Source organism: Schistocerca cancellata, chromosome 12 (genome assembly GCF_023864275.1).
Source record: "Schistocerca cancellata isolate TAMUIC-IGC-003103 chromosome 12, iqSchCanc2.1, whole genome shotgun sequence".
NCBI lineage: Eukaryota > Metazoa > Arthropoda > Insecta > Orthoptera > Acrididae > Schistocerca > Schistocerca cancellata.
Window position 1 is genome coordinate 43,628,007 of NC_064637.1, and position 25,154 is coordinate 43,653,160.

The following is a 25,154-nucleotide window of genomic DNA, read 5'->3' on the forward strand; positions in this document are numbered from 1 at the left end:
AAAATTTCAAAGAGGACTCGTTTTGTATTAACGCGAAATATGGGAGAGAGTGTTACTGAAGATACAGGATTTGAGATGGATATCATTACAACAAAGACGTTTTTCGTTGCGACGGAATTTTCTCACGAAATTCCAAACACCGGCTCCTCCAAACGTGAAAGCATGTTGCTGACACCGTCCTACGTAGGAGGAAACGATTACCACGATAAAATAAGGGAAATCAGAGCTTGTACAGAAAGATAAAGGTGTTCATTCTTTTCGCATGCTATACAAGACTGAAATAACAGAGAATTGTGAATGTGGTTCGATGAACCTTCTACCAGGCACTTAAATGTCGTTTGCAGAGTATCCATGTACATGTAGATGTAGGTGCTCCAGTTGGTGGAGAATTAGCTTTAACTGCAGTTAGAAGAATAATGTATGGAAAACGAAAATTAGTACTTGGATTAAATGTTGATCAAAATGAATGGGGAGTACAAAAATATTGTTTATTAATTTTTAATCTATATCAATGAATAACTTTATTATTCATTATGCTAGACATCCACATGGCAAAATAGAACCAAAATCAGTAAAAGTTAATTGAATAATAAATAATTAAATAATATTCATCCGCATTTAACAGATGCACGAAAACGAAGAAGAGATAAAAAATTTGCTGGAAATTTGATTTTTAGATTAGGTATTCCTATTGTGATAAAATTGTTGAATATTTAATGAACAATGAAGTGGATTTTTACCATTATTATTAACTTCATTCCCATATCTAGCAACTATTGATTCACTCAGTGGTGTATCTGCAGCAATTGTAAAAGCAGTTATAAAGAAGAAAAGAGCTGATAAAGATTTAGAACAACAAAAGAGACATTATTTAGCAGTGTAACAGAAAAGAATGTATGAAGAAAAAAAATTTCAAAGATTTAAGATAAGATAAAGATTTTAATCATCATATATCTAATTTTGACATATTAGTTAAATTAAAGTTATTTATTTTCGTGGTCTGACCGCATTTCGCAGTTGCTTTTATATTATGTCCCTACTTAAACTGTGATGTCCTTCCATTGACTTTATCAAATCGTAAATTTCATCGTATAGAACGTGAAACTTAGATTTCACGTATGAGGCGCCAGCGATCTCTCGCCTAGGTGTAATATTTATGCGTTTCGTTTTTGGGAGAAAACAAATCGTACGTCTGCTGTAGCTGCTCTGTCGATATTTATGAAGTTGAATGGAAACTGTTGCATACTTTTTCTCATACTTTATTTGGAAATCCTGAAAGATCTCTTACTGGTAAGCAACAAATACCTGATTATCCTTTAACGAAATTTTCGATAGATCGTTACAAGTTGTACATGCAAGCACCCTACAAACTCAATTAAATGTTTTGCACTAATGTCTTCGTTGAAGTTTTGTACTGCACTCTTGAATCCTTCTACGGTATCTACCACCATCAAACGAATAATTTTGCTAACGTTAGACGCGCTATTTCTGCAGACGACATTTGAAGTATATGAAATGAGGTACATAAAATAGCCAGTGTGATATTAAGTTGTTGCCAACTTAACTGAATGGGAACGCAGTTGCGGGAATAACAAATCGGGGAATAAGAAGGTGTCGTACAACGCACTCTCCAACCCGTGATTAGCCTGTTCCGCGGTTAGCCATCCCTGGATTTACAGCCCAAGATTGTACAACTGGCCCATAAAACATCAAAACGGGCCTGCCATCTTCATACGGCACCTGCTTACCTCCTTTTAACAGCGATGAATTTAAGGTAAACGAGTCTACAACCTCAGTTAACTTTCTACATTCTATTCTACATTCTACATTTATACTCCGCAAGCCACCCAACGGTGTGTGGCGGAGGGCACTTTACGTGCCACTGTCATTATCTCCCTTTCCTGTTCCAGTCGCGTATGGTTCGCGGGAAGAACGACTGTCTGAAAGCCTCTGTGCGCGCTCTAATCTCTCTAATTTTACATTCGTGATCTCCTCGGGAGGTATAAGTAGGGGGAAGCAATATATTCGATACCTCATCCAGAAACGCACCCTCTCGAAACCTGGCGAGCAAGCTACACCGCGATGCAGAGCGCCTCTCTTGCAGAGTCTGCCACTTGAGTTTGTTAAACATCTCCGTAACGCTATCACGGTTACCAAATAACCCTGTGACGAAACGCGCCGCTCTTCTTTGGATCTTCTCTATCTCCTCCGTCAACCCGATCTGGTACGGATCCCACACTGATGAGCAATACTCAAGTATAGGTCGAACGAGTGTTTTGTAAGCCACCTCCTTTGTTGATGGACTACATTTTCTAAGGACTCTCCCAATGAATCTCAACCTGGTACCCGCCTTACCAACAATTAATTTTATATGATCATTCCACTTCAAATCGTTCCGCACGCATACTCCCAGATATTTTACAGAAGTAACTGCTACCAGTGTTTGTTCCGCTATCATATAATCATACAATAAAGGATCCTTCTTTCTATGTATTCGCAATACATTACATTTGTCTATGTTAAGGGTCAGTTGCCACTCCCTGCACCAAGTGCCTATCCGCTGCAGATCTTCCTGCATTTCGCTACAATTTTCTAATGCTGCAACTTCTCTGTATACTACAGCATCATCCGCGAAAAGCCGCATGGAACTTCCGACACTATCTACTAGGTCATTTATATATATTGTGAAAAGCAATGGTCCCATAACACTCCCCTGTGGCACGCCAGAGGTTACTTTAACGTCTGTAGATGTCTCTCCATTGAGAACAACATGCTGTGTTCTGTTTGCTAAAAACTCTTCAATCCAGCCACACAGCTGGTCTGATATTCCGTAGGCTCTTACTTTGTTTATCAGACGACAGTGCGGAACTGTATCGAACGCCTTCCGGAAGTCAAGGAAAATGGCATCTACCTGGGAGCCTGTATCTAATATTTTCTGGGTTTCATGAACAAATAATGCGAGTTGGGTTTCACACGATCGCTGTTTCCGGAATCCATGTTGATTCCTACATATTAGATTCTTAGTTTCCAAAAACGACATGATACTCGAGCAAAAGACATGTTCTAAAATTCTACAACAGATCGACGTCAGAGAGATAGGTCTATAGTTTTGCGCATCTGCTCGACGACCCTTCTTGAAGACTGGGACTACCTGTGCTCTTTTCCAATCATTTGGAACCTTCTGTTCCTCTAGAGACTTGCGGTACACGGCTGTTAGAAGGGGGGCAAGTTCTTTCGCGTACTCTGTGTAGAATCGAATTGGTATCCCGTCAGGTCCAGTGGACTTTCCTCTGTTGAGTGATTCCAGTTGCTTTTCTATTCCTTGGACACTTATTTCAATGTCAGCCATTTTTTCGTTGGTGCGAGGATTTAGAGAAGGAACTGCAGTGCGGTCTTCCTCTGTGAAACAGCTTTGGAAAAAGGTGTTTAGTATTTCAGCTTTACGCTTGTCATCCTCTGTTTCAATGCCATCATCGTCCCAGAGTGTCTGGACATGATGTTTCGAGCCACTTACTGATTTAACGTAAGACCAGAACTTCCTAGGATTTTCTGTCAAGTCGGTACCTAGTATTTTACTTTCGAATTCACTGAACGCTTCACGCATAGCCCTCCTTACGCTAACTTTGACATCGTTTAGCTTCTGTTTGTCTGAGAGGTTTTGGCTGCGTTTAAACTTGGAGTGAAGCTCTCTTTGCTTTCGCAGTAGTTTCCTAACTTTGTTGTTGTACCACGGTGGGTTTTTCCCGTCCCTCACAGTTTTGCTCGGCACGTACCTGTCTAAAACGCATTTAACGGTTGCCTTGAACTTTTTCCATAAACACTCAACATTGTCAGTGTCGGAACAGAAATTTTCGTTTTGATCTGTTAGGTAGTCTGAAATCTGCCTTCTATTACTCTTGCTAAACAGATAAACCTTCCTCCCTTTTTTTATATTCCTATTAACTTCCATATTCAGGGATGCTGCAACGGCCTTATGATCACTGATTCCCTGTTCTGCACTTACAGAGTCGAAAAGTTCGGGTCTGTTTGTTATCAGTAGGTCCAAGATGTTATCTCCACGAGTCGGTTCTCTGTTTAATTGCTCGAGGTAATTTTCGGATAGTGCACTCAGTATAATGTCACTCGATGCTCTGTCCCTACCACCCGTCCTAAACATCTGAGTGTCCCAGTCTATATCTGGTAAATTGAAATCTCCACCTAAGACCATAACATGCTGAGAAAATTTATGTGAAATGTATTCCAAATTTTCTCTCAGTTGTTCTGCCACTAATGCTGCTGAGTCGGGGGGTCGGTAAAAGGAGCCAATTATTAACCTTGCTCGGTTGTTGAGTGTAACCTCCACCCATAATAATTCACAGGAACTATCCACTTCTACTTCACTACAGGATAAACTGCGATTGCGATTAAAACGAGGGTGGTGTATTACAGTTTTTGAAAGGTCGTTTTTTTCGGTTATCTTTTAATCGACCTTGTTGTAATCGACAACAAGTGTCGATAATCGAATTGTACACTGTTGGCCGTTGGGTGTTGACGTTTGAAAATTTCAGCGCGAGTTGAAAGAGGAAATCGGCGCGACATCCAGTGAGCTAGTGACAACTGAGTTGGATAGAAGATGGAAGATTTTCAATTAAAAGTCGTCAATTGGAGAGCAGGGCTTGGTCTTCCTCCACCAGATGATGAAACATTGCGAAGGTTTGCGCTATTCAATTAAATCCGCTTTTCCTGACAGCGACCTGTAACCATAGTGCTATTATTTCGTTTTCTCGCTGGATTATTGCTGAATACTTCATTTCATTATTGTAACGAAAACCTACTGTAATATAATAATTATCACGTTTGGGACCTACTTGACCACGCCATGTACAACTAGGGGCATTTTATGGTTTAGTTTTACCTTTTCTTATTGTTTGTATTACGTTGTCTTACAGAATAGCTCCTTTTTGCGCTCATAGGATCAAACTGTAATGGTCTCATTGGATTTTTGTGCCAGGAAGAGTACCCTGAAGCGCAATTTCTGCCCGTTCAATTTCTATGTACAGTATTTTCATTCCTAAATGCGATTTCAAATTATAAATGTTATTTTCGTTTTTCACATTGGGTTTCTTCAGTGCCTTCAGTCCCATATAGACAGACTTGTTTTGTGGCTGTATTGTCGTGCCTCAGTTTTGTGTATTTCGATAGGCTTTTTTTTTTGTCACGGATATCAATTGTTAGCGAGAAAGCTGTCTCTGAATAGTTTAACATATATATTTGGGTTGAGAATCACTCTTGAATTTGATTGGTTCATCAATTTTAAACTGTAATTTGTTTTCGCCACTTTCGGATTACTTTTTCTCATAAGCTTTCTTAAAATCTATAAAGATACTTTCTTATTATAAATATTTTGATGTGAGAATTAGTTTCATAGCTAAAATTTGTTTTAGACAAGATCCGTTTGATCTGGAATTTTCCTGATGTTCACCGAATTTGAATTCAGGTTGTTGTTGTTGTGGTGGTGGTGGTGGTGGTGGTGGTGGTGGTGGCACTGTAATTTTCTTTTAAAATTTTTGTGGGAGCTTTTAGGACTAATGCAACGGTTCTGTCTAACCAAATGCTTATTTTTAACCTCTTGTTCAGCAATTTCCCCTTCATTTGATGCTTGTGAATCTGAATTGGTTTTTAGAATTTCTGATAGAAATCTTTCTTTGGGTTTAGGGCAGTTTGGAAGTTTTTTAAATTATCTATTTCTTGGTTATGTGCCAAGTGTGCACTTTCTTTCATGAAACAGTTTTTGGGGTTGGTATCCATTTAGATTTGTTTTAAGTGTTTCATATAAGAATCCCTGTTTTTTATAAGCCTGAAGATGACTTCTCATAATGTCTTTTTGTTCAATTTTCAAGCTGCTTGGAGTTGCTTGGCACTTTTTTTTTTCAATTTATTTGATGATTTGAATGCCCTTTGTCAAGATTTTACTGCTTGCGCAGTCTGTTCCACCATGAATGTCTCTTTCCATCTTTGTAGAGGAATTTGATTTTATGCAGTTCGATAAGTTTCTGTTAAGATTTCTTTGGAGTTTTGTGCTTGTGTTTTGAGTTCATTTGCTAATAGCATTGCTTGGAGTTAATCAGTATCCTGTTTGGTATTACCTGTATCTGTTTGCTGAACTTTTGAGGCTTTAAATTTAGTTAGGTAGTGATCTGTAAATATTTGGACATTTGTGTACTTCTACATATTTAAAATCCCCTTGTGATGTGGCTATGAGATTGTGATATGATCAGTACGGATTTCGCCTAAATTCTTGTCAGGTGTTTTTTGTTTTGTTTGAAATGTGTTGACAGTTTTGTGGTTACAATTTCTACACAGTTAGACAAGTATCCATTTTGCTTGTTCCATTTGTGCGCAAGGAAGTCACAAATTAATTCCTTGCATTTTCTCTTGCACTAACTGATCATTAAAATACTCTGTCAAAATTTTCCCATGATTTTGTGGAATTTTAGAGATTAATTTTTCTATCACCCCCCCCCCCCCCCCCCCCCCCCCCATCGCATGTTTACTTTTGTGTCCCCCCTCCTCTTGGTCGATTAACATTAATTACTGTTTAAATTTTATTTGCACATTCAAAGTAAATTGTCATTAATTTTGTTCTCCACTTTGATTATGGATCTCTGAATGTCTTATGAAACTTTTCATACAATCTACCACATGGGGTATATTTATTGGTGTTATTTTGCCTTTTTTGCTTTTTGAATAGTCTGTAATTTCCAAAATCCGTGCTACGTGGTGGCATTCTCACTTTGCAATCTTGTTTCTAGCATGGTTAAAATTTGACTTTTCTTAAGTATTTCTCCTAATTTGTAGAGCTTTCTTGGATTTAGGAGTGAAGTAATGTTGACTGTACCAAAGAAAGTTTTGAATTTGGCCTGAGCAGACCCGAGAATTCAGATGTCTTCTGATTTGGGAACCTGATGATTGACTATTCTAGACTACTGTATGTTTATCCACGTGCAGACAATGTAAGTTGTATGTATGTCATAAATATGTGCCCAAGTACACACAGTTACATAAATAGGTCTGCAATATTTGCTCTGTTACATGTTTGTACAGCATTTTTCACTATTCAGTTGAATGTATTGCAAAAGCCCCTCAGTCATAGTAGTTATAATAGTACAGTTGTCTATATAATTTACATATTTCAGGTAATCCAGAAGTTTCAAAACTGCTATTTAATGAATAATTTTGAGTGTACAGTATTACTGGAGGTGTGTGTATATTTCATGTTTGTCTTCGATCACTTAATTGCATAACTCTAATTTGTTATACAGCGCAAGATTTTATTTTCTTTCCTGCTGAGGTGTAACTGGTGGCTGCATCTGTTTCCATGTTCATGTAAAGATTTATTTCTTTGGTGCTTGTCCATCTCTTTATGTAGGACATTGTTTGCAAACTATTCACTTGGAACAGTAAAGATTCCTTCGTGTATAAACAATTCAGTACAGGGAGTCCTCTTCCCACTTTGTTGTAATGCCTATAGCCTCTGACTTCAGCTTAGATGTTGTTACTATATTCAGTACATTTGTTTCCTGGAATATTTTCCATAAATAAAGACAGAATTGATAATCCAATATCTGTTTTAATGTGTAAGCTACTGCTCACTTGAATTATTGTTACTGAAACTGCATAGCATACTGATGTTAGTTGCTTCAGAGGACTGTAAATTGATCCCACACATCGGCTTTGACCCATGACGTAAGGGTGTTGTGGTGTGTCATGTCATGACGGTGTGGAGTTTGGTTTGCGAGTGTGGTGTGTTTGTAGATGTCGTCGTGTTGTGGTTTGTTGTGCCCTCTGGTGGTATGTTCTGGGCTTTCGTTTGTGTGATGTAATGGGCTCAGTTTGCTCTTACTCATTATACAGAATTGTTAGTGTTGGCTGTGTTTGTAGTGGAATTCATTTCAGTGAGTTAACGATTTAGTGATTTTGTGTGAAGGTTAATTTAGTGTTGTTCACTGTAGGTCGTGTGGTAATTTGAGTAAATTAATTGGTTGTTGTTTTTGTTCAGGAATAGATATGACGGATAAAATTAATAGTGCGCATCTGAGGGAAATGATGGGAAACACTGCTTTGGAACTGATAGTTTTTGCAGCTGTTTGGTTTAATTGCCAGGGTTGTGAAGTGCTCTATTTGTAGCGAAGAAATGAAGTTGGCTAATGTTCTGGCATCTCGGACCAGGGACGGTTAAATGTGGCGCTGTCGAAAGGATGACATTTGGCGTTCCATACGGCGTGGTTCCTGGTTCGAGAAGTCTAGGTTGGGCAATCGCGAGGTTGTACTGGTGACTTATTATTTTTGTTATAGATCCTCACACAGTTTTTGCGCGCATGAGACTTTTGTGAGTGAGAGGAGTGTGCTTGATTGGTTTTCTTTTTGCCGTGAAGTGTGTTCAGAGTTTATTAAGTACAGGGGTTAGTTTGGGGGGGGGGGGGGGCGGCATGGGGTTGATGTGGAGGTGGAAGAAGTCGCAGTTTGGGAAAAGGAAGTGTGGGAGGGGTAAGTCTGTAGTTGGTGTATGGGTGTGGGGGGCTGTTGTTCCGGGGGGGGGGGGGGGGGGAGGGGTAGGTGTTGTGAATGTGTTTTTAGGGTTGTGGAAGGGAGGTCTAAGGTGGAATTAGTGGGGTTAATTGAGGGGTACATAGAACCGGGGTCCACAGTAGTTTCAGATGCATTTTCTTCATTTCTTGGGTGAGAGGGGATTCAATTAAGTCAGTTCTTGGGGGGGGGGGGGAGAAGAGGTGCTCTTCCAACCTTCAGTCATCATTTAGATGAGTACTGTTGGCAAAAGTGTCCCTGAGGGCTATTGTTTTTCAGGTTTTTTAAAGGGCTGTTAGTAAAATGTATAGGCCTAAAGTAGTTGGTTAGGGTGGTTTGGGTGGGTAGGTGGGTGGGTGGGTGGCTGCGGCTCAGTGTGGGGTGGATGGTGGTAGTGTTTGTGAGGGGGGAGGGGAGGGGAATTGTGTTGGTTTGTGTTTTAGTTGTGGAGGATCTATTTTGTTGAAGTTTTTGTTGAGTTGTGTGATTGAGATTTTTTTATGTTGCAGTTGGTTTTTTAATTGGGTTTTTTATTTTGGGGTGAGGGGCGAGGTTGGGTTGGTTGGGGGGGGTTGAGGTGTGGGTGGATCAGGTCTTTCTTTTGGTTGAGTATTTTTTTCGTTTGTGTGTGTGTGTGTGTGTGTGTGTGTGTGTGTGTGGTGGTTAACCTAGTTTGTGGTGCCGGAACTTTTTTGTGGTAAGTTTTTATTTTTTTGTTGCTAGTGTATGTGTTGGGGTCGAAGGAAGTGTTTTATTGAAATGTGTGGCTGTGAACGTTGGTATTGGTATGAGGAGAAGTTTTTGGGCTATATAGGTCAAGGGAAGCGTTTGATCCTAGTTTATATGATCGGGAGCTGCTGTTTAGCTATATAGGTCAAGGGAAGTGTCCGATTCCAGATGATATTGGGGAGTTTTGTGATGTCAGTTTTTTTCGTCGTTTTGCGTGGTATTGTATGTGGGTGGGTGTCTAAATTTGCTTATATTTAGTTTGTCCGCACCCAAAAACCCCCAATTTCCCGCGCTTGTCCCATTAGTGTCATTAGGCTTTTTGTGGAACATGTGTGTGTTTGTTTTTTCGATGTATTTTCGTCTTCATAATGTGTATGTAACGACTTTATACGCGCCGTATTGGAATCTTGGTTTATAGTCGTTTCAGTCATATTGGTGACGTCATGGGTCAAAGCAGATGGGCGGGATCGGACGCTTCCGTATTTCCTAAATTGATAATTTCCTATTACCTTTGGATCAGCATACATCCCTAAAAAATCTTGTTCTTGATAAACATTCTGCAATCTCAACTTACACTTTGTGTTTCTGTACATCTCATAATTCCATTTGTTGCTTATATGTACTTTCTCATAATAAGCCAGAATTATGTACATATTCTAATCAGTTTTATTTTTTGTGATATCTCTTTGAGCCAGAACTGGCTGCAGAATGAAAATAAAGACTGAAACAGACCTGTTGGTTTCTTGGTGCTGAATATGTTGGATGAATTTATTTATTCCTGAAAAGATGTTCACTGTATGAAATTTATTTACAGTTTTATATATATCCCAAGTGGGTTAGTGCGTGCACAGCACAGTGTAATAGCGTAGCAAGAGGTCTAGATTTGTCGCAAGGTGTTAATCTGGTTAAGAGTTGATGTAGCCAACAAAGCTGAAAACTAAATATAGGTATTTGTGCAGGTGGCTATGTAGCATAGCCCAATGTTTGTGCCATATTTAAAATACTGTGTCCTGTTTATCGTAAGTTTTGCCATGAAAACTTAAACTGTGTGATAAATTCAGAAAACCTGCTTTAGGTAATGAGCAGGCTTTAGAGTACTTTGATACATTGTGTACACGTCCTGTGTATTAACTACAAAAAACATAAGGGGGGGGGGAGGTGGTACCTCATAACTTTCACCCACGAGTGTGATAAAACATGGCTGTAGATCACAGAATTTTTCATGACTAACTACACATAAAGTACAATATACAATGCCATTTGTGATATAAGTGAGTGATGTGAGTTTTTTAGCTGAGTACGCAGCAGTAGATAAGATTGCTCATTCTAACTGAAAGATAATTAGGTCAGATGCTGTATGAAGTTGAAGCTGAGTCCTGTTTGAAACTATTATATCATCATAAAAAAGTATAAATGCTTTCAGTAAAAAACAAGTGGAGACAACCAAATTTTTAGGCCTTACGTTTGACAGGAAACTTAGCTGGTCTCCACATGTGTCATACTTGGCCGCCCGTTGTACCCGTTCTTTAAATGTCCTCCGTGTTCTCAGTGGTATGTCGTGGGGAGCGGATCGAACCGTCCTACTTCGTCTATATCGGTCGATCGTCTGCTCCAAGCTGGATTATGGGAGCTTCGTATACTCCTCTGCACGGCCATCCATCTTACGCCGCCTCAACTCCATACAACATCGGGGTTTACGGCTTGAGATCGGAGCATTTTATACTAGTCCCGTAGAGAGTCTTCATGCTGACGCTGGCGAATTGCCACTCACCTACTGGCGCGATATACTGCTTTGTCGGTATGCCTGTCGGCTACTGTCAATGCCCGACCATCCGTCTTATCGTTCCTTTTTTGACGACTCTCTCGACCGTCAATACGGGTTGTATGTCTCTGCCCTGCTACCCCCTGGAGTTCGCTTTTGTCGCCTCCTTCAACACCTTAATTTTTCACTCCCTGCAACCTTTCGAGTGGGTGAGAGCCACACGCCACCTTGGCTCCAGGCTCAGGTCCGCGTTCACCTTGACCTCAGCTCGCTCCCAAAAGAGGTTACCCCCGGTTCGGTCTACCACTCCCGTTTTTTGGAACTTCGTTCGAAGTTCATCAACATGACTTTCATTTATACAGATGGCTCTAAGACCAATGACGGGGTCGAGTGTTCCTTTATTGTCGGGGCACAAAGTTTCAAATACCGGCTCCATGGCCATTGTTCGGTCTTCACAGCTGAGCTCTTTGCCCTCTACCAGGCTGTTCTTTACATCTGCCGCCACCGACATTCTGCTTATGTCATCTGCTCCGACTCCCTGAGCGCCATCCAGAGCCTCAGTGATCCGTACCCGGTTCACCCTTTCGTACACCGGATCCAACGCTCTCTTCAGCAACTGGTGGACGTCGGTTCTCCGGTTAGCTTTATGTGGGTTCCTGGCCATGTCGGTATCCCTGGGAACGAAGCTGCAGATGCCGCAGCCAAGGCTGCGGTCCTCCAGCCTCGGACAGCTTCTTGTCGTGTCCCTTCATCCGATTTTAGCAGGGTCATTTGTCGGCGCATTTTATCGCTGTGGCATGCCGACTGGGCTGCACTTACAGACAACAAGCTTCGGGCCTTAAAACCTCTTCCTGTGGCTTGGACGTCCTCCTCACGCCCTTCTCGGCGGGAGGAGGTAGTTTTGGCCCGGTTAAGAATTGGGCACTGCCGGTTCAGCCATCGCCGTCTGCTGACGGCTGCGCCGGCGCAGTTATGCCCATGTGGGCACTTGCTGACGGTTCGACACATTTTAATGTCCTGTCCAGATTTTAACACACTGCGTCTAGATCTTAACCTGCCAAGTACCTTCGATGCCATTTTAGCGGATGACCCACGAGCAGCTGCTCGTGTTCTTCGTTTTATCAATTTGACAAACCTCTCTAAGGACATTTGATGATGCTGTTTTTTAATCCTATGCCTGTCAGTCTGTCTTTTATCGTGTTTTCCCTTTTAGTTGTTGTTGTCAACTTGTGCCTCGCGGTGCATTCTTAGTGTAGTCAGGGCGCTAATGACCGTTTCTTTTTAGTTAAACTATTAATTTGATATGTTCAGGTTTATCTGCTGCACTTACAGATTTTTGTGAATAAAACAGTCTTGGCTGCTTAACATTTCTTCCTTTATAATACTTTTTGGCTTGACAAGTGTTCATTACGCAGTATCAAGGTACAAAAGGTAAATAATTAAAAGTTAAATAATTGTAAAAAGCTAATGCACCAAACCTTAGAATTTGTAAAACAAGGTTCGCCGGCCGTGGTGGTCTCATGGTTCTAGGCGCGGAGTCCGGAACCGCGCGACTGCTAGGGTCGCAGGTTCGAGTCCTGCCTTGAGCATGGATGTGTGTGATGTCCTTAGGTTAGTTAGGTTTAAGTAGTTCTAAGTCTAGGGGACTGATGACCTCCTCAGACCCCCCTGCGGGTCCGGGGTAAGAATAGGCCCGAGGTATTCCTGCCTGTCGTACGAGGCGACTAAAAGGAGTTCAACCGTTTCGGCCTTCCATGTGATGGTCCCCCTTGGGGTTTGACCTCCATTTTTCTAAATTTCTACAGAAGTACGAGCCTTTTGGGGAAGGACACCTTACGTGGTGTACCACTGGTCCTAAGTGCACTCAGACCTTGGCACTCAGCATTGCACCGGCGTTGTAACCATACCCACTATTGCTCAAATTGGGCCTAAACGCCTTTTGGGTTGTCCCAGTTACGCCCATAGTGCGTCTCCATCTGCACCAGCGATCATGATGGACTTTCCATGGCACCAGAAATCCAGCACGGTAGCCAGCCCGTTGTGGTGGGGTCGTCATGTACCCTCTAGGTTGTAGCCCCCTGACAACACAGGGATCGTACTGCCGATACCTGAGCTGCACCCTCCCCACGTCGGCCAAGGAGTAGATGCCCGTCTCCTTGGGGCATCAGGACTCCCGGCAATGGTCATCCTGCCAGGTGGCCCTTGCTGCGGCTGGGTGGCGCCCGTGGGGAGAGCCCCTGGTCGGAGTGGGTGGTATCGGGGCGGACGTTTCGCAGATGAAACGTCACCACGTATCGGGTCGCTCTGCGGCCGAGTCTTTTAAAAGAAAAAGTACCGTTTCTGGTTCTGGTTCTCCTGCCCCTTCCCCCTTGGCCACTCCATGGGAGGAGGGACAGGCCCGCCGGCTTGGAGCGAAGTACTTCCCCCGCTATTTGGTCTGTTCTCGGACCGATGGGGGGACATTCGCCACCTCCAAGCCCATGTTCTTTGTTCAGCACATTGAGGACATCTTCGGGGAAATCGAGGCTCTCAGCAAGATGCGTTCAGGGTCCGTACTTATCAAGACCACGTCCGCCACACAGTCGGCGGCGCTCCAGGCGTGCGACCGCCTAGGGGACATCCCAGTCTCCATTGTCCCACATCTGGCACTCAATAGGACGCAGGGGGTTATTTTTCATCGTGACCTCCTGCTACAATCTGATGAGGAGCTCAGGGCCAACCTGGAGCGCCGAGGCGTGCATTTCGTCCGGCGAGTCCAGCGCGGCCCCAAAGACCGTCGCATCGACACTGGGGCCTTTATCCTCGCCTTCGAGGGGGACGTTCTCCCAGAGAAGGTAAAGGTAATGTGCTACCGGTGTGACGTGCGACCCTACGTTCCGCCTCCTATGCGCTGTTTTAGGTGTTTGCGCTTTGGGCACATGTCGTCACGGTGTGAGGCTGAGCCCCTCTGTGGCGATTGTGGCCGTCCTCTTCGTGAGGAACATACATGCACCCCACCACCTCGGTGCGTTAATTGTCCTGGCGTCCACTCGCCTAGATCCTCAGACTGCCCCGCATATCAGAAGGAGAAGAAGATACAAGAAATCAAAACTTTGGATCGGCTGTCTTATTCTGAGGCCAGGAAGAAGTACGACCGCCTCCATCCCGTGCCATTGACCACTTCATTTGCCTCAGTTGTGTCCACTCCTTCCGCGGTATCCTCACCCCTCTCCTGTCCCCCCTCTGCCTCCTCCGCCCATCAGGGGGCTCTGCCTCCACCTCCCAAATCCCTCCCTTCCAAATCCTCCTCCCCCGTGGCCCCCACCCCCTCTGCCCCAGGGGCCATCCTTCCTCCTCCTTCCCCCCACACGCCACCTGAGAAGCGATCCTCTTCTCAGGCGTCCATTGGGGAAACGTTCCGGACCCCGGCTTCCGAGGTCCGGCGTTCCAAAACGGACCCCGCGCGTGAGGACCTTCTTCGGGTCCAGCCCACCGTCCCTGTGCCTCCTCGGCCTTCCAAGAAGGCCTCCAAGAAGAAATCTTTATCCCCCTCTCCACCCCGGCGCGTTTCGACTGACGCTCCATCCGTGAGTCGCCGCTCCCGGCCGTCCTCAGTTTCGCCGGGACGCTCTGCTGCCAGGCGCTCAGCTGGCCTTTCGTCGGCAAATGATGCTGCCCCTCCTACACAACCAGGGACAGCGGCCGCAGCTGGCGACCAGTCGATGGAACCGGATCCGCCTCCCGTCGGTTGTAGCGTTGTTCCCTCGCAACCTGGCCCTCCGCGGCCGTCGAGGTGACCAGCTCTTCCCCCGTCTCGTTCCCACAACTTTTTGACTAGCGATGGCGTTGTTTCATTGGAACATAAGAGGTATTCGATCTCATCGGGAGGCATTACAACTGCTCCTCCGCCTGCACTGTCCGCTCGTCCTTGGACTCCAGGAAACCAAGTTGCGCCCGACTGACCGTATTGCCTTTACCCACTATATCTCGGAGCGGTATGACCTTACCCCTGTGGACGGTGTCCCAGCTCATGGTGGGGTCATGTTGCTCATTCGGGACGACGTCTATTACCATCCCATCCCATTGACCACCCCACTCCAAGCAATAGCTGTCCGCATTACTCTTTCTGCTTTTACTTTTTCAGTTTGTACCATCTACACTCCATCGTCGTCTGCCATTAGTCGGGCTGACATGATGCACCTGATCGTTCAGCTTCCCCCGCCGTTTTTATTGTTTGGCGACTTCAATGCCCATCATCCCCTTTGGGGCTCTCCTGCATCCTGTCCAAGAGGCTCACTCTTGGCAGATGTCTTCAATCATCTCAATCTTGTCTGCCTCAATACCGGCGCCCCGACTTTCCTCTCGGACTCCACTCATACCTTCTCCCACTTGGACCTCTCAATATGTTCTACCACTCTTGCCCGTCGGTTCGAGTGGTATGTCCTTTCTGACACCTATTCGAGCGACCACTTCCCCTGTGTCGTTCGTCTCCTGCACCACACCCCATCCCCACGTCCTTCGAGCTGGAACATACTGAAAGCTGACTGGGGACTTTACTCATCCCTGGCGACCTTTCCGGACCACGATTTTCCCAGTTGTGACAGTCAGGTCGAATACCTCTCGGCTGTTATCATCCATGCTGCCGAACGTTCCATTCCTCGTACTACTTCTTCACGTCGCGTTTCCGTTCCCTGGTGGAACGAGGCTTGTAGGGACGCTATCCGTGCTCGACGACGTGCTTTACGCACCTTTCGCCGCCATCCTACGTTGGCGAATTGTATTGAATACAAACGACTCCGAGCGCAATGCCGTAGAGTCATCAAAGACAGCAAAAAAGCTTGTTGGGCCTCTTTCACCGGCTCCTTTAACAGTTTTACTCCTTCTTCCGTCGTTTGGGGTAGCCTGCGCCGGCTGTCGGGCATTAAGGCCCACTCCTCGGTACCTGGCCTGACCTCAGGTAATGCGGTCCTTGTTGATCCGGTGGCTGTCGCCAACGCCTTTGGCCGCTTTTTCGAGGAGGTTTCAAGCTCCGCCCATTACCATCCTGCCTTCCTTCCCAGGAAAGAGGCAGAAGAGGCTCGGCGACCTTCCTTCCACTCGCTGAATCTGGAAACCTATAATGCCCCCTTTACTATGCGGGAACTCGAACGTGCGCTTGCACTGTCCCGGTCCTCTGCTCCGGGGCCGGATGCCATTCACGTTCAGATGCTGGCACACCTTTCTCCGGCGGGCAAAAGCTTCCTTCTCCGTACCTACAATCGCGTCTGGACCGAAGGTCAAGTCCCCATGCGTTGGCGTGACGCCGTTGTTGTTCCTATACCCAAACCCGGGAAGGATAGACACCTTCCTTCTAGTTACCGCCCCATTTCTCTTACAAGCTGTGTCTGTAAGGTGATGGAGCGCATGGTTAATGCTCGGTTAGTCTGGATTCTTGAATCTCGACGGCTCCTTACTAATGTCCAATGTGGCTTTCGTCGCCGCCGCTCCGCTGTTGACCACCTCGTGACCTTGTCGACATTCATCATGAACAACTTTTTGCGAAGGCGCCAAACGGTAGCCGTGTTCTTCGACTTGGAGAAGGCTTATGACACCTGTTGGAGAGGAGGTATCCTCCGCACTATGCACAGGTGGGGCCTACGCGGTCGCCTGCCCCTTTTTATTGATTCCTTTTTAACGGATCGAAAGTTTAGGGTACGTGTGGGCTCCGTATTGTCCGACGTCTTCCTCCAGGAGAACGGAGTGCCTCAGGGCTCCGTCTTGAGCGTAGCCCTTTTTGCCATCGCGATCAATCCCATTATGGATTGCATTCCACCTAATGTCTCAGGCTCTCTCTTTGTCGATGACTTCGCGATCTACTGCAGTGCCCAGAGAACATGCCTCCTGGAGCGCTGCCTTCAGCGTTGTCTAGACAGCCTCTACTCATGGAGCGTGGCAAATGGCTTCCGGTTCTCTGAAGAAAAGACGGTTTGTATCAACTTTTGGCGATATAAAGCGTTCCTTCCGCCATCCTTACATCTCGGTCCCGTTGTTCTCCGATTCGTGGACACAACTAAGTTTCTAGGGCTCACGTTGGACAGGAAACTGTGTTGGTCTCCACACGTCTCTTATTTGGCGGCCCGTTGTACACGTTCCCTTAATGTCCTCAGAGTTCTTAGCGGTTCATCTTGGGGAGCGGATCGCACTGTCCTGCTTCGCTTGTATCGGTCCATAGTCCGATCGAAGCTGGATTATGGGAGCTTCGTCTACTCGTCCGCTCGGCCGTCCCTCTTACGCCGGCTCAACTCCATCCACCATCGGGGGTTACGTCTTGCGACCGGAGCCTTCTACACTAGTCCTGTCGAGAGTCTTTATGCTGAAGCTGCCGAGTTACCGTTGACCTACCGGCGCGACGTACTGCTGTGTCGGTATGCCTGCCGGCTGTCGTCTATGCCCGACCACCCCACTTACAAGTCCTTCTTCGCCGATTCTCTCGACCGTCAGTATGGGTTGTATGTGTCTGCCCTGCTGCCCCCCGGAGTCCGCTTCCGTCGCCTGCTTCGACAATTGGATTTTGCCCTCCCTACCACCTTCAGAGAGGGTGAGAGCCCGACACCACCTTGGCTCCAGGCTCCGGTTCATATTTATCTCGACCTCAGCTCACTCCTGAAGGATGGTACTCCGGCTGCAATGTATTGCTCACGGTTTGCCGAACTTCGTGCTCGACTTGCCGGTCACACCTTTATTTACACCGATGGCTCCAAAACTGACGATGGTGTCGGCTGTGCCTTTGTCGTCGGGGCCGCCACATTTAAATACAGGCTCCTCGACCAGTGTTCCAGCTTTACGGCCGAGCTTTTTGCTCTCCATCAGGCCGTTCAGTATGCCCGCCGCCACCACCATTCATCATATGTACTGTGCTCTGACTCACTCAGTGCTCTTCAGAGCCTTGGAGCTCCCTATCCGGTCCATCCCTTGATACAACGGATACAGCAGTCCCTCCATTCTTTGGCTGATAATGGTGGTTCTGTCAGCTTTCTGTGGGTTCCCGGACATGTGGGAGTGCCTGGGAATGAGGCTGCGGATGCTGCAGCCAGGGCTGCAGTCCTCCTGCCTCGGCCAGCCTCCCATTGTGTCCCGTCATCCGACGTTCGTGGGGATGTCTGTAAGAGGCTTGTGTCGTTGTGGTGGGATGCTTGGTCATCCCTCCAAGGAAACAAGCTCCGGGCAGTAAAACCGCTACCAACTGCTTGGACAACATCTTCCCGACCATCTCGGCGCGAGGAGGTCCTTCTGACCAGGTTGCGGATTGGGCATTGCCGGTTTAGCCACCGCTACCTGCTCTCCGGTGACCCAGCCCCGCAGTGCCCTTGTGGTCAGGCATTAACAGTGTGCCATGTTTTATTGTCGTGTCCCCGTTTTAGTCAATTTCGTGTTGTCCTGTCCCTGCCATCTACTTTACCGGATGTTTTAGCTGATGACGCTCGAGCAGCTGCTCGTATTCTGCGTTTTATAACTTTAACTGGCTTGTCCAAGGACATTTAATCTTTTTACTTATTTTGTCTGCATCTTTGTCGGGTCCTTCTGGTGTCCCCTCCATCCCCTTGAGTTTTACCAGATTCCATGTGCTCAAACAACAGTGACTGGGCGCTAATGACCTCAGCAGTTGAGCGCCCTTAAACCCAACCAAAAAAAAAAAAAAAAGACCTCCTCAGATGTTAAGTCCCATAGTGCTTAGAGCCGTTTGAACCATTTGTAAAACAAGGTTCAGTTCAGCATCAAAAATATATGCCTAATTGGGGTGTTAATTACAATCTTTGCAAAAATTGTATAAAAATGTAAGTTTTGAAGGGCAACATCCCTACACTGCCACAAACTGTCAGCTGGAACTTAATATATTTATTTCATTTTATGAGCCAAGATAGTCCCCTGATTAGGCATTTGTTTTTGATGTTGACTTTTGCAAGTTGTAAGGTTTGTTGAATCAGGTTTTTATACTACTGGCCATTAAAATTGCTTCACCACGAAGATGATGTGCTACAGAAGTGAAATTTAACTGACAGGAAGAAGATGCTGCTGTTGTTGTAGTCTTCAGTCCTGAGACTAGTTTGATGCAGCTTTCCATGCTACTCTATCCTGTGCAAGCTTCTTCATCTCCCAGTACCCACTGCAACCTACATCCTTCTGAATCTGCTTGGTGTATTCATCTCTTGGTCTCCCTCTATGACTTTTACCATCCACACTGCCCTCCAACACTAAATTGGTGATCCCTCGATGCCTCAGAACATATCCTACCAACCGATCCCTTCTTCTAGTCAAGTTGTGCCACAAACTCCCCTTCTCCCCAATTCTATTCAACACCTCCTCATTAGTTATGTGATCTACCCATCTAATCTTCAGCATTTTTCTGTAGCACCAAATTTCGAAAGCTTCTATTCTCTTCTTGTCTAAACTATTTATCATCCATGTTTCACTTCCATACATGGCTGCACTCCATACAAATACTTTCAGAAACAACTTCCTGACACTTAAACCTATACTCGATGTTAACAAATTTCTCTTCTGCAGAAATGCTTTCCGTGCCATTGCCAGTCAACATTTTATATCCTCTCTACTTCGACCATCATAAGTTATTTTGCTCCTCAAGTAGCAAAACTCCTTTACTACTTTAAGTGTCTTACTTCCTAATCTAATTCCCTCAGCATCACCCGACTTAGACTACATTCCATTATCCTTGTTTTCCTTTTGTGATGTTCATCTTATATCCTCCTTTCAAGACACTATCCATTCTGTTCAAATGCTCTTCCAAGTCCTTTGCTGTCTCTGGCAGAATTACAATGTCATCGGCGAACCTCAAAGTTTTTATTTCTTCTCCATGGATTTTAATACCTACTCCGAATTTTTCTTTTGCTTCCTTCACTGCTTGCTCAATATACAGATTGAATAACATCAGGGAGAGGCTACAACCCTGTCTCACTCCATTCCCAACCACTGCTTCCCTTTCATGCCACTCAACTCTTATATCTGCCATTTGGTTTCTATACAAATTGAAAATAGCTTTTCGCTCACTATATTTTGCCTCTGCCACCTTCAGAATTTGAAAGAGAGTATTCCAATCAACATTATCCATAGCATTCTCTAAGTCTACAAATGCTAGAAATGTAGGTTTGCCTTTCCTTAATCTAGCTTCTAAGATAAGTCGTAGGGTCAGTATTGCCTCATGTGTTCCAATATTTCTACAGAATCCAAACAGATCTTCCCCGAGATCGGCTTCTACTAGTTTTTCCATTCGTCTGTAAAGAATTCGCGTTAGTATTTTGCAGCCGTGACTTATTAAACTAATAGTTCGGTAATTTTCACATCTGTCAACACCTGCTTTCTTTGGGATTGGAATTATTATATTCTTCTTGAAGTTTGAGGTTGTTTCGCCTGTCTCATACATCTTGCTCACCAGATGGTAGAGTTTTGTCAGGACTGGTTCTCCCAAGGCTGTCAGTAGTTGTAACGGAATGTTGTCTACTCCCGGAGCTTTGTTGCGACTCAGGTCTTTCAGTGCTCTGTCAAACTCTTCACGCAGTATCGTATCTCCCATTTCATCTTCATCTTCTTCCATTTCTATAATATTGTCCTCAAGAATATCACCCTTGTATAGACACTCTATGTACTCCTTCCACCTTTCTGCTTTCCCTTCTTTGCTTAGAACTGGGTTTCCATCTGAGCTCTTGATATTCATACAAGTGGCTCTCTTTTCTCCAAAGGTCTCTTTAATTTTCCTGTAGGCAGTATCTATCTTACCCCTAGTGAGATAAGCCTCTACATCCTTACATTTGTCCTCTAGCTATCCCCGCTTAGCCATTTTGCACTTCCTGTCGATCTCATTTTTGAGACGTTTGTATTCCCTTTTGCTTGTTTCATTTACTGTGTTTTTATATTCTCCTTTCATCAATTAAATTCAATATTTCTTCTGTTATCCAAGGATTTCTACTAGCCCTAGTCTTTTTAATTGCTTGATCCTCTGCTACCTTCACTACTTCATCCCTCAAAGCTACCCATTCTTCTTCTACTGTATTTCTTTCCCCCATTCCTGTCAGTTGCTCCCTTATACTCTCCCTGAAGCTCTGTACAACCTCTGGTTCTTTCAGTTTATCCAGGTCCCATCTCCTTAAATTCCCACCTTTTTGCAGTTTCTTCAGTTTCAATCTACAGTTCATAACCAAGAGATTGTGGACAGAGTCCACATCTGCCCCTGGAAATGTCTTACAATTTAAAACTTGGTTCCTAAATCTCTGTCTTACCATTATATAATCTATCTGAAACCTGTCAGTATCTCCAGGCTTTTTCCATGTATACAATCTTCGTTTATGATTCTTGAACCAAGTGTTAGCTATGATTAAGTTGTGCTCTGTGCAAAATTCTACCAGGCGGCTTCCTCTTTCATTTCTTACCCCCAGACCATATTCACCTACTAAGTTTCCTTCTCTCCCTTTTCCTACTGACGAATTCCAGTCTCCCATGACTATTAAATTTTCGTCTCCCTTAACTATCTGAATAATTTCTTTTATTTCGTCATTCATTTCTTCAATTTCTTAGTCATCTGCAGAGCTATTCGGCATATAAACTTGTATTACTGTACTAGGCGTGGGCTTCGTGTCTATCTCGGCCACAATAATGCGTTCACTATGCTGTTTGTAGTAGCTTACCCGCATTCCTATTTTTTTTATTCATTATTAAACCTACTCCTGCATTGCCCCTATTTGATTTTGTATTTATAACCCTGTATTCGCCTGACCAAAAGTCTTGTTCCTCCTGACACCGAACTTCACTCCCACTATCTAACTTTAACCTATCCATTTCCCTTTTTAAATTTTCTAACCTACCTGCCCGATTAAGGGATCTGACATTCTACGCCTCGATCTGTAGAATGCCAGTTTTCTTTCTCCTGATAACTAAGTCATCCTGAGTCGTCCCAAGCCGGAGATCCCAATGGGGGACTATTTTACCTGCGGAATATTTTACCCAAGAGGACGTCATCATCATGTAACCATACAGTAAAGCTGCATGCCCTCGGGAAAAATTACGGATGTAGTTTCCTCTTGCTTTCAGCCGTTCGCAGTACCAGCACAGCAAGGCTGTTTTGGTTAGTGTTAAAAGGCCAGATCAGTCAATCATCCAGACTGTTGCCCCTGCAGCTACTGAAAAGGCTGCTGACTCTCTTCAGGAACCACACGTTTGTCTGGCCTCTCAACAGATGCCCCTCCGTTGTGGTTGCACCTACGGTACGGCTATCTGTATCTCGAGGCGCGCAAGCCTCCCCACCAACGGCAAGGTCCATGGTTCATTGGGGGGAGGAAGAAGATGCTGTGATATGCAAATGATTAGCTTCTCAGAGCATTCACACAAGGTTGTTGCCAGTGGTGACACCTACAACGTGCTGACATGAGGAAAGTTTCCAACCGATTTCTCACACACAACAGTTGACCGGCGTTGCCTGATGAAACGTTGTTGTGATGCCTCGTGTAAAGAGGGGAGATGCGTACCATCACGTTTCCGACTTTGATAAAGGTCGGACTGTAGGCTATCGCGATTGTAGTTTATCGTAGCGCGACATTGCTTCTCGCGTTTGTCGAGATCCAATGGCTGTTGACAGAATATGGAATCGGTGAGTTCAGGAGGGTAATACGGAACACCGTGCTGGATCCCATCGGCCTCGTATCACTAGCAGCCGAGATGACACGCATTTTATCCGCATGGCTGTAATGGATCGTACAGCCACATCTCGATCCCTCAGTTAACAGATGAAGACGTTTGCAAGACAATGACCATCTGCACGAGTTAGACGACGTTTGCAGCAGCACGGACTATCAGCTAGGAGACCGTGGCTGCGGTTACCCTTGACGCAGCATCACAGACAGGAGTGCCTACGTTGGTGTACTCGACGACGAACCTTTGTGCACGAATGGCAAAACGTTATTTTTTCGATTGAATCCAGATTCTGTTTACAGCATCATGATGGTCGCATCCGTGTTTGGCGACATCGCGGTGAACGCACATCTGTCATTGCCATACTGGCATATCACCCGGTGTGATTGTATGGGGTGCCATTGGTTACATGTCTCGGTCACCTCTTGTGCGCATTGACGGCACTTTGAACAGTGGACGTTACATTTCAGATGTGTTACGACCTGTGGCTCTACCCTTCATTCGATCCCTGTGAAACCCTACATTTCAGCAGGATAATGCATGACCACATGTTGCAGGTTCTGTACGGACCTTTCTGGATACAGAATACAGAAAATGTTAAACTGCTGCCCTGGCCAGCACATTCTCCAGATCTCTCGCCAACTGAAAACGTCTGGTCAATGGTGGCCGAGCAACTGGCTCTTCACAATACGCCAGTCACTACTCTTGATGAACTATGGTATCATGTTGAAGCTGCATGGGCAGCTGTACCAGTACACCCCTTTCAAGCTCTGTTTGACTCAATGCCCAGGTGTATCAAGGCTGTTATTGTGGCCTGACGTGGTTGTTCTGGGTACTGATTTCTCAAAATCTATGCACCCAAACTGCTTGAAAATGTAATCACATGTCAGTTGTAGTATAATATATTTGTCCAATGAATACCTGTTTATCATCTGCATTTCTTCTTGGTGTAACAATTTTAATGGCCAGTAGTGTAAAAATTTGTAACATCTAATATATCATCCTTGTAGCATGATATTTTATGACATGCTGTCTGTTGGCTTTTGTTTTGGGTTCTTCAGCTGATGTAGGATTCATAATTTTTCTGATGTTTTACCAGTAAAAGTGGCTGGCATTGTCAAAGCTTCATCCTCCATTGCTGGTGGCGGAGTGTAGTGGAGTCGAGCTCGCAGCCGTAGATTTTATGTACCTTGTGTGCTGATGTCCAAGGGCCTCTTTCCATAGTCAATTCCGGTGTGGTTCTTAGCTTGCTATGTGCAGCAGTCATTCTGCAGCATGGGAATTCAGGATCCATTCACCTTGAGGTGTTTTTCATTCTTGTTAGTTAGTGCCGTGTTTGTGTATTTCTGTAGCTGCTCTGATGAAGCAGGTGTGATAGCTTTTGTCTACAGCAGTAACTTCCATTTTGATGAATTTTACTGTGCTCAGTCACACACAATGCGTACTATGTGGAAAAGTTTGTATTGGAATGACAGGATGATCAATGAACACCAGGACCACGTAAAATAAGCGGCATTGCAGGTTGGGGCAGGTGCAGAAATTTGTCAATGCAGAGCATGTGCTATGTGAGGCCAGCCCCATAGTAAAATTTGCTGACACAGAAGTTACTTGTGTAGAGATTAGCTATCACACCACCTTGTTCAGAGACGCCATAGAAATACGCAACATGACACTAGCTTCAACAATAAAGAAGAAAGCTTCAAGGTGAACAGACCCTGGATTCCCTTGCAGCAGTGAATGACTGTTGCAGATAGTAATGAGAGAACTGCACCGGAAATAACTACACCAAACCCAGCAGTCTGTTTGTGTGCAGTAGTCTGTTTGTGTGCCAGCAGTAGTCTGTCTGTTTGTTTGTGTGCCAGCAGTAGTCTGTCTGTTTGTTTGTGTGCCAGCAGTAGTCTGTCTGTTTGTTTGTGTGCCAGCAGTAGTCTGTCTGTTTGTTTGTGTGCCAGCAGTAGTCTGTCTGTTTGTTTGTGTGCCAGCAGTAGTCTGTCTGTTTGTTTGTGTGCCAGCAGTAGTCTGTCTGTTTGTTTGTGTGCCAGCAGTAGTCTGTCTGTTTGTTTGTGTGCCAGCAGTAGTCTGTCTGTTTGTTTGTGTGCCAGCAGTAGTCTGTCTGTTTGTTTGTGTGCCAGCAGTAGTCTGTCTGTTTGTTTGTGTGCCAGCAGTAGTCTGTCACGAAACCTTCAACTACTTTCTACAATTTTTTGTAATGGACATGCAATTCTGTTCTTTTAATTTGAGTTAGTTTTTATGATGGCATTAGCTGAAATGGCATTATAAATAAATCTATTAAGTGATGCTGATGTTTTTATTTGTGGAATATTTACAATGATCATGGACTTGTACAGGAAATCTATTTCATGTATTGTCACTTCCAGATTGTTTCATGAGAATCTCTATCTTGAAGCTTTAACATGACAATACATGTAATCATTTGTCATTG

At 44.7% G+C, this 25,154-nt stretch overlaps 1 protein-coding gene across 1 annotated transcript in view; it reads left to right on the forward strand.

The window, feature by feature from the left end:
• Positions 1–4,520: 4,520 nt before the first annotated feature.
• The window catches only part of LOC126109670 (disks large homolog 5-like), a 103,571-nt gene continuing 82,937 nt past the window's right edge, over positions 4,521–25,154 (forward strand). The window contains exon 1 of the mRNA XM_049914721.1: positions 4,521–4,692. Coding sequence (XP_049770678.1) covers positions 4,613–4,692 — 80 coding nt within the window. The 5' untranslated portion in view covers positions 4,521–4,612. The remainder of the gene's footprint in view (positions 4,693–25,154) is intronic.